Source organism: Protopterus annectens, chromosome 1.part0 (assembly GCF_019279795.1).
Source record: "Protopterus annectens isolate FY-2018-M chromosome 1.part0, PAN1.0, whole genome shotgun sequence".
Taxonomy (NCBI): Eukaryota; Metazoa; Chordata; order Ceratodontiformes; family Protopteridae; genus Protopterus; species Protopterus annectens.
This window is the reverse complement of record NC_056725.1, coordinates 553,957,389-553,968,056: the sequence shown is the minus strand read 5'-3', so window position 1 is coordinate 553,968,056 and position 10,668 is coordinate 553,957,389. Positions and strand designations below refer to the sequence as shown.

The window sequence follows — 10,668 nt, the reverse complement described above, 5'->3', positions numbered from 1 at the left end:
CATTTTTGTTTAAAGAAAAACCATAATGTCCATTGTAGACAAACTGTAACTAGATATATTCACTACAGTTGATTTTTCAGTCATTTCTGATGTACCATTTTGTTTCTGGTAGCTGGGCTCTCGGTTTTTTCTCGTGAGTCCATCTGGTCACTGCTTTAACCTGCCTCTCGATGTCTATAGAGAGTTTCCTGATTTATGTTTGCTGTCAGTTTTATTACAACTGGCTTGAATTGTTTTAAAAAAGAAGAGCTGGCTGAAGAATTGTGGCCATTGTGAATTTCCCCAAAGATGAAGAGTGCAATTCCTCTTCCTCTAGGACTCTCGAAAGAAAGTTTTAAACAATAACGGACATGAAATGTTCCTAGTCTTTTGTTACCTGGATAATGCCCAAGAAGGTTGATTTGAAATCCCATTGAAGTTTCTCTTCTTAAGATGTTTAAAAGCAAGAAATCAGAAGCGATGGCTTCCCATAATGTGACAGAGAAAGTTTTAACATTTCTGTGAGAAGGGAAAAGGAAAATGCATAGAATTGTCTTGGATGAGCTCTATTACTGTTGAAACCCTGTAATCAAAACGGCTTAATTTGGGGGTCTCTTGGCTTTTTTTTTTCTTGAATTGACCTTTACTTGGGCTTTGGATTGCTGTCTAAAGAAAGGAGATTGTTTGGAAGGGTAATTTCTGTCATATCTACATATGAACGAAAGGAGAGTTGTTTTAACCCTTGCGTCACTTAACTCCCCTCTATCTTTTTAAAGACTTTGGTAAGAAGGACCCTCAAACAAATTCCTATCTGGATGGGACATTCAATAACCGGGCCTAAAATTCTTCAGGTAAAGGTTGAAGCCTTAGCTAAGCATGCCTATGGATGAAATAGTCTCAGGAGCTCTAGAACCTGTAATTTACAGCATTATATCCACATTTTATGGAATGCTTAATGACTTTGAGGCAGATTTAAGCATTTCTAAAATAGTAGGATTTCATGCCTTGATAAGACTCTCAGCAATTTTCTGATCCATACTGTCTATCGTGGCTAAAATAAATGTAATCACGTAAGTTTGAAAATTAATAGCCCTAAAAAGACAGAAGTACAATTTTTTTTTTATTTTATTTTGTCATCTCTCTCTAACCTTTGCTATCTTTATCATTTGGAAGAGGGTTAGTAGCAAGAACTAATTTTGTCCTTTTTCTACATACACAAAGATACTGCAGGGTCAGCAACAGGGATTTTATAAAGAAACTTGTGTGAATCTTGAATCCTGTAAAATTTGCCAGGTCTTTTATGGGATTGAGTTTGGGAATAAAGTGTAAGAGAAACTTCTAAAAAGGTATGCTCTAAGCCACCAAACACTACATTATGGTGACTGATGCAGGAAATATCCATGTGGACAAGGTCAAAATAGGCACTGGATGTTAGAAAGGTCTCTCCCCCTTCCCACCTTAAAAAAAAAAATCTTAGATATGGTCTCTCCAAACAAATTTCCTTATTAGAAGGGGTCAGAGAAAATGTCATCTTCCACATCAGACTTGTAATCTGAAGGAGAGCGCATTTCATAGATATAGTCTACACATTCTATATTAGAAAGATCCTCTGCTTCTAAAGACTATTCCCTTATTCTAGATCAGAGAGCCACATGAAACTCTTCCACCCCTCTGCAGTGGCTCCCTGTAGCTTTGAAAAATAACAGCCACTCTACCACACACAGTGATCGAGCAATGGACTTGAAATTTTGTTGTTATAAACTTAGAAACTTGCTAGAATAACATGGTTTATTTTACCATGCATTCCACATACACTGAGCGATCAAGCAATTCTTTGGTAGCATCAGCATCTTCTGACCGGTTACTGTAACTCTCCACTATACCTCAGAAACCCTTAACCACAAGAAATCTAGAGAGAGCCATAAATAAAGGGGGAAGAAATATAGGGACAGATTTTAAATATTGCTCTTATAAACTTAGAAAGTTGCTTGAATAACGCTGTTTCTGTTAAAATGCAACACACACACACACATATGGATTCACTTTATAATCTCGAAATACTGAAATCTCGAATTTCAGTATCTCAAGACTATAAAGCCGAACATTCACAATATCGAAACCCCAAAAGCGCAAAATTCAAAATCACGACTTTTAAATACACCCTCCACCGCACATTCATACACCTTCATCCCCAAACTACACCTGCATCCCCACAATACAACAAACCAACACACACAAACACAACACAAATACACACAACCTACTCTATATATAAGCAGGTGGGCAAGTACCCCTGCACCCCCGCTACTTAGGTCGCACTAAAAAACAAAGACACTAAACCCACCACTACATTACTCTATATTCCCCTTGCACAAACACATACCACTAATGTACAAACACCACCTCTCTCAACACTTACACACTCTTACCTACCCTAACATACACCTAAAACTTCCTAACACACACTCATACACTCAAATCCCTACCCAAAACCCTTAAAACAGCACTTACCTAAATCTCCACATATATCCACACAACGGCAGGCAAACAGTATCCCACAGCACACCGCACCTTACAAACACAGCAACTCCCATGCACCGTGCCACCACAACCATGAATTTGACATGGAGTTTGATCAAGTGCAGTTTCGCTCAACTGCACTTTTGTCATTTTCATCTTGAGATACTGAAATTTGAGATTTAAGTATTTCAAGATAGTAAAGTGCTTACACACACAGTTACCTGTCAACTGTACAGATTTCACAGAATGTCCTGATTTTTGCCTCATATTTTTGGTCTGTTTTTCATAAAACTGTGGTTTTCTGGCAAATCATTGGGAAATTATTTAGGGCTGAAGTCAGAAAATATAAAACATTTGAGCTTCAGACTTCATACCCTTCAGAAAATTCATGCTAACGTAAAACCTGTTCTATCAACTTTCTAATTTTGTAAGAGCAATATTTAACAAGTGTCCATATTTTTGGGCTTTTGTCTTGCCATTATTTATGGCTTTGTTCAGATTTCTTGCTCCAAGAGGATGAAAGGTATGACACACACACAGCAATCGAGAGATCCCAATAAAAATCTTAAAAGAACAAAAATAGGGACAGATTTTAAATACTGCTCTTATAAACTTAGTTCTTTTATATATAGCATAATAACTATGTATAACACTTAATATGCTGTGTTATTTTCATTTTACGGGTCAAATATGTATTGTGGCTCCAGATGAATATTTGGTAGGAGAAAGGCCAAAATGGCTCTTTTGATAGTGAAGGTTGCAGATCCCTGTTCTAGATGAAAGAGAAATAGTTGTCTGACCTAGCATTAAGGCCTGTATAATATTTAATAAAGCCCTGAGCTAAATTAAACCAATCAACCTGAAAAACACAAGTAACAGGCTTCTCATTTAAAAAAAAAAACTTCCCTAGAAGGAGGAGATAAATGTTTTTTTTTCCTGATGCCTTTTACCTCGGAAATCTACCGACCTGAGGCTTTAGTGGTTAAGGATGAATCTTCAGCTCCATAGCCATCAGTCTTTCTCTTCCCTCAAGTACCTGGTGCACACCCTTTCACCTCCTTTTGAAATAGTAACTCTTGCCTCAGGGGGGACTAGTAATCAGATGGCTGATAAGTAAAAAGACAGAAGGATGGTCTGTAACTATAGACCCCCCCCCCCCCCCGGTCACAACCTCCAATGGAGCAACACTACAGGACCTGAGAGAAATCAATGGACAGTCCAGGAGCTGCTAATGCATCCTGCTATCTCTGACCTTAAGCAGGAAATAGAGGTCCTGTTTGAGTCATCTGCTTCTTTTGCAGCCTTATCCACTATGCTTCTTTTTAACTGGAAAGAACACAGATGCTGAAGTGAAAGACACAGCATCACACAAAAAAAAAAAAATGGTCGAGGGTCCTAAGATGGCTTCATAACATTTTTTTGAGCAAAAGCATCACAGACTTGACAGGATTTCATGCGTTGTGCCAGAACATAAAACAGACAACTAGAGCAGTAGTCACAATAAGGAATTTTTTTTACCACAGTCGTACTTTCCCTTTAGTGCGACAGACATATGATGGAGAAAAAAAAGCAGACGTTAAAAAAAAAAACATCCCAATGGGGTTGCTTATCTTCCTGAACTTCAGAGGCTAAAACAGACTAAAACTCAAACTGTTCAAGAAGCCAGCAGATCTCTGCATATATGAACACAATACGAAACTTATGAATATGGTGTACATGTACGCTCTTCTTAAGCCAACATGCTGGCTTTGTCTAAGGTGTGTATACACCTTCCCAGGGAAGGATCCAGAGCTTTGGCAGGCTGGACGGACAGATGGGACTTTGGCAGGAAAGTCCCAGATGTTAATACTACAACAATGCAAGAATGGTCCAACACAGATCATCATTTGAAGAATATAGACATAATTCCCTCAGTTGAATCCAGACTAGAATTCAAACATGAATTAAGATACACCTTGCAATTGTCTTCTTCTTTTGGCTTTTCCCTGTTAGGGGTCGCCACAGCAGATCACCAATCTGCTCATGATTGGCAGTGGGAGTTTTACTGTGTCGAGTTGCCAGCCCGGCGCCCAACCTTCCACAGAAGGCACACACACGCACTCAGACCTAGGCCCAATTTAGAGTATCCAATCCACCTACAGCATTGTCTGGCATGTGGGAGGAAACTGCAGCACCCGGAGGAAACCCACGGGACCACAGGGAGGACATGCAGACTCCGCACAGAAGGCACCCCAGCCAAGGATCGAACCAGGGAAACTCTTTCTGTGAGGCGACAATGCTAACCGTTGTACCACCGTGGTCGCCACACACCTTGCAATAGTCTACTGCATACATTATTTCACTACTAGTAGTTACATTTACAGAAGAGTCTAATACCATAAATTTTAGAACATACTTTGGTGTTAGTCAGTTCCAGTTGTGCTGTCACTTTGTTCAGTTCTTCTCTACATTTACTTAAACTGCCATCCTTCTCAGATAATTCTGCTTTTGCCTTCTCAAACTGCAGTTGCACTTCTTGTAAACGGTTCAAATGATTTTTCGTTTCTTTTTCCCTTTCTTGCATGCTTTCTTCTAATTCACCTACTCTGAATGCAAGTTCTGAAAATATAAACAATGGTGTTACGAAATGCTATTAAAGAATAATCATTCTTTTTACTAATGCAATCAACAGACAGTGAGAAAGTGTCATTCACCTTCAGCAAGACAAAACTGACGTAGTGGCAATGTGGTACAGTACTAAGAGAATCATGAGGTAGCATACACAAAAAAGTCATGTACTCACCATAATATTCCATTTGAGTTGTTGCTTTTCATTTGTCTTCAACCTGAGGGAATACTACGGTACAGATCCGATTCAGACGCATTTTCCAGCATTAGATCTGAGCTCCAAGCTCCTCTCCTACCCATAATGCCCCTGTCTCCCTCCTCTCCTCAGATCAAGTTTGCTGCTGACAGTAGCACCGCGACCTAACCAAGTGCCTAAGACTCTGGCATTAGTACCCCAAAAGCACCATAAAGAAGACAAAGGCTTACCAGAGCAGGGATATGCCTCTTCCATCCGGTCTACCACACAGCCCACAAAAGGCAGGGGAAAGGAGCGAGGGATGGTTGAAGATAAATGAAAAGCAACTCCTCAGATGTAACGTTATAGTGCGTACATAACTATCTGAAGTTGTTTTCATTTGATCTTCAACCTGTGAGACAGAGTCCCAAGGTACCCAAAGACCCTGGGAGGCCTTCATGGAAGGATGTTCCGGAGCACAGTGGAGCCAAAGGAAGCCCTGCCTCTGGACAGCAGATACAACTTACAATGCGAAATAAACATGTGAGATGATGCCCAAGTAACTGCAGGGCAAATATTCACAAACTCTACACCAAAGGCCGCTGAAGTAGCCACAGACATAGTAGAATGCACCTTTACATGAACTGGCAGAGATAATCCTTTGGCTTTATATGCCAGGGCTATGCACTGAGAGATCCAACAACCAAGAGTTATCTTGGACACAGGTTTCCCTAAGAAAGGCTTGGAGAAGGAAACAAAAGCTGATCAGAATTACAAAAGGACTTTGTTCTGTGCAAATACAAACGCAGTTGCCTGTAAACATCAAGCAAATTCAATTTATACTCTCCATTATTCTGGATGAACTGGTTAATGTTAGATTCTGAAGCCACTTTTGGAAAAAAAATAGAGGCTCGTCAGTAAAGAAACCCTGTCTTTATGAAACACCATATAAGGGGGTTTGACAGATAAGGCCAGAATCCCGACACTCTTTTAGCAGAGGTAATAGCAACCAGAAAAACTGTCGTCCAAGACAGGAATTGTAAATCCACCGAAGCAGCTGGTCCAAGGCTTTTAGGACTAGAGTAAGATCCCAAGGGGGCGTAAGGTCCTTGACTGGGAGTCTAAGTAAAAAGATACCTTTCAAAAAGGCTTTACAAAGCTTGGAAGAAGCTCTGGAGGCCAAATTGTCTCCTATATGAAAACTGGAGACAGCTGCCAGCTGTACCTTTACAGCAGACAAAATGGCCCCCTGATGAAAGATACCTGCCAGAAATTGCAAAATGGCACAGACTGGGCAATGAAGGGATCCAAACCATGTTGGGACGCCCATATTGAAAACTGTTTTCACTTACTGGAATAAACCTTCCTGGTGGAAGATTTATGAGCTGCCCCCAAAATCTTTTTAACTGGAGAAGACAACCCGGGAGTCGTCTCTAGCACTGGAACTGCAGCATCCAAGCAGTCAGCTTCAGACTGACCAGATCTGGGTGAGGGATCCCTGAGGGATGTGAAATCAGATCAAGAACTGGATCTAATGTCCAAGGAGGACACACTGCATGAGACCACAGAGAGGGGAACCAAACTTGGCTTGGCCAGAAGGGGGCAATGAGGATCACCAAGTTACAGCAACTGTTGAGCTTTCTGTATGAATTTCGGGATCAGAGGAAGTGGAGGGTAGGCATACAGAAGACCTAAGAGCCAAGCATGAACTAGAATGTCCCTGGGGGATTCCCCCAGGGGGTTCAGAGCAAAAAACATGCTGCACTTCGTGTTGGAAGGAGAGGCAAAGAGATCGCAGCAAGGCTGACTCCACTTTAGAAATATCTGTTCCGCTACTGAAGGATTCTGAGACCACTCGTAAGGCATCAGAATAGATCTGTTAAGCCCAGAATGTGTGTTGCCACCAGAAAATGGATGTAGATGATCACCCACTCCCACAATCTCAAGGCTTTGCAATAAAGGGGATAAGACCCGATTCCCCCCATTTGCTGATGTACCAGACTAAACACAGGTCTGTCTGGATGGCAATCGTCCCTTTGGGAACATGGGCATGAAAAGCTTGCAAAGCCAACAGCACCGCCCTCATCTCCAGGACATTGATATGCAGATGGGTCTCCAGGGAAGAACACACGTCTCGGACTGTCCTTCCCATGCAATCCTCCCCCACCCGAGTAGGGAGGCGTCTGTGGGTCACTGTGGTCAGCAGGGCGGGAAGGATAAACAGGCCACCCAGAAGGAGATACAGGGATTGAAGCCACCAGAGAAGCAAATCCATGCAAGCCCGAAACAAACAGGATGAGATAACAGCAGATCTAGCAAGGACCATTGGACCACTAGGGTCCACTGGAGAACGCTCATTTGTAGGCGAGCCCTGTGGATCAGAGTGCTTGTGGCTGCCATAGACCCCAAATCCCAAAACACTGACTCAGCAGGAGGAGACTGGGTCTGAATAATGTACAGTACATGATGTTGGAGGAATTAAAGTCTGTCCGGAGTTAGAAAACACTTGCTCTGTATTGCATCTAAACGATCCCCAGTGAAGTCTAGAACTTTAACTGGAATCAATAGTGACTTATTGAGATTTATGGTTATGCCCAGCTGGTGGATGGTCCGGGGAAGGAGATCCCTGGCTTGACAGAGGCCGTTGCCTGGAAGGAGCACAAAGAAGCCAGTCTTCCAGGCAAGGGAAGACCTGGAACTCCTGCAGCCACAGGTGAGCAGCCACCACTGCCATCACTTTGGTGAACACTCTGGGGGCGGTGGTGAGACTAAAGGGTAGCGCTCTCAACTGGTTATGATTGGCCTCCAGCTGGAAGTGGAGGAGCCTCTGAGAGCGCCTATCCATTTTGATGTGGTAGTACATGTCCTGGAGGTCCACCGAGCACATCCAGTCATTTATCTACAGGAAGAGAAGAATGGATTGGAGAGTGACCACCTGGAATTTTGTCTTGGCAACTGACAGGTTTAGGGTTGAAAGAGCCAGGATGGTCTTAAGTCCCCCATCTTGTTTGGCACTAAAGAACCTGGAATAGATGCCTGATCCAGACTCATCTGATGGGACTGTCTGGATGACTCATTTTTCGAGCAGCTCAGAAATTGCAACTGCTGCTTCCTCCCGTTGCACAGGTGGAATGTCCGGGAAGTGTTTGGGTGGAACTGGTGTTTGAATGAAGGGGATTGAGTATCCCCTGGATATGATTTGCAACACCCAATGATCATCTGTAATAGACTCCCCAGGTTGTTGGGTGCAGCGGGAGACAACCCCTGACTGTCTCCAGAGACAAGCAATCAGGAAACCCTTCAGGGCTGCTGAGCGGGTGTGTCTGGGAAGGAATCCAGACACCCCAAGTTCCTCTGACCACCTCTGCTGCAAGGATGGCGTCTGTCATATCCCAGTCTGCCTCTGGGGAGGGCGAGTCTTGAGCATAGTGGGAATAGTCCAGAGACTTCCGGAACCACATCTTCACTCTTCACCCCCCCCCCCCCCACTGATTCTGTGAAAAGGATCGCTGTGCGGTTGAGAAGCAGATCCAGATGGCAGTCCAGGTCTTTCCAATCTTTCTCGCTCTGGACTTGTGTCTCAAACCATTTTTCCAAAAAGAGTGGAACCATCATAAGGAGCATTTGTAAATGTCTTTTAAGGGCTCTGAGAATGGACAAAGCTGAAGCCAGGCATGACACGATGTCAATGTCTGTGCTGGCCTCCCTAGAGGTGCCTTCGGTAGCATGTGACAGGAGCCTCATAGAGGTGTTGGAAATGGAAGTAAGGGTGGCCAGACGGGAGGAGAACACCCTATCTTCCACCGACATGGTCGTTGGGGCAGACTCTGTTTTGATCAGGTCCTGCTGAAGTCTGATCACATGTGCCATGTAGTTCAGCAGACACATGGCAAACATGGCTTAAGTGTAAACCCGCTTTTTGAAACAGTCCACGGCCCAGGACTCTCAGTCCGGTGGCTGGAATGAAGAGCTCTCCTGAGTAAGCTTTTTCTTGGTGGCCGTCACAAACTACCTTGGCATCAACCCAGGATCCCTTAAACCAATGCTGTTTGCCAGAAGGTACACTTAGAATTTTATCAGGATGCTTGGAGATGGGCTGAAATCAGATCCATGGGAGAGGATACATAGGAGGAAGAGGGTCCTGAGCTAAATGCCTCCAGGAATACCAACTCATTCGGGTTAGGTTTTTGGACAATCCAGCCTACACACTGGCATAGGATTTCCATGATGTCTCCAAAAGGAGACATCATCTGAGGGTGACCAAGGGGAGCCCTCCCCTTCCTCTAAGTCAGTGTCTTCTGTAAGGGACTCCGGCAGGGAGTCTAAGTGCCTCCTTTTACACACGTTTCTGAAGGAGCACCTCAGGAAGGGGGGGTCTCAGGGGAGTAATTGGAAGCTTTCTGTCTGTTCCTGGGGGAGGACAACTCCCTGGGGCAGAGAGGCAACAGGCTGTCCCTAAAAAGGCATGATGGCAGAATCCGACCAGAAAGAGAGGGAGCTAGGATGGACTCAGAAGACAATAACATCAAGGGCCTCAAGAGAGCCGAGAGAACCCTCTCCACCACATCAAAAGCAGAGGGAGAACGAATCCTGGAAGCTGGGACCAAGGCTGGATCCGTAACCCTTTCAATCAATGGGGGAGTCTGATCCGAGCCTCCAGGTGCCGAGACTCCAAAACCCTCGAAGCCATTGCCATCCCTTTGGATCCAGCGGTGAGGCTACGGCTCCGAGCTAGTCGGAGCAGAACCACTAAGGGCAATGGTCGGCGTGGAGGTACCAAGTACCATAGGCGCAAACCCCTAGAAGCAGAGAAGCCTCGGACCCAAGAACTCTTAAGCCAGAGGTCAGATCCTAGAAGGAGCAATGGGAAGAAAGGCAGACTGCATGATCCCAGCCCCGGAAGGGAAGGGGGCAAGGAAAACTCCCATCTGGATCTGGGTCCAGATGAATTTCTGCATCATCCTGTCCACCTCTGCTTCAGAAAGGCTGTGGGTGGACCAGATGGAGGAAGCCACGGATACGGGCCTAAAGTGGCCGATAAAGGGGATCGGCTCAGAGGGACCTCTGGCAAGCAGCAGGGCAGCTGGAACAGAGGGGAGCATGGGCTGGGATCCGGGCGAGACTTAGCTGGGGTCTCAGCCAAGGAAGCATGGTCAGAAGACCGCTTCCTGACCTATCCCACTCTATGTCAGCAATTTTCCCCATCCCCAGCCCTCTTGGCAGGAGGTTGAGTCCCAGAGGCAGAGGAAAAAGCAGAAGTAGAAGCAAAGGCCTTGGAGGAAGGAGACCCTTCAAGATCAATTTGTTCCTCCTGTCGATCAACGTGCAGGCGTTGAAGCTCATGCAGATCAAACAGGAGGTGTGCAGGTGGGGAACTCCCAAACACA

At 44.5% G+C, this 10,668-nt stretch overlaps 1 protein-coding gene across 1 annotated transcript in view; it reads right to left on the bottom strand.

Annotated features, from left to right (window-relative positions):
- The window catches only part of CENPF (centromere protein F), a 1,545,100-nt gene that overhangs the window by 1,165,779 nt on the left and 368,653 nt on the right, over positions 1-10,668 (bottom strand). The window contains exon 7 of the mRNA XM_044061312.1: positions 4,895-5,097. Coding sequence (XP_043917247.1) covers positions 4,895-5,097 — 203 coding nt within the window. The remainder of the gene's footprint in view (positions 1-4,894; positions 5,098-10,668) is intronic.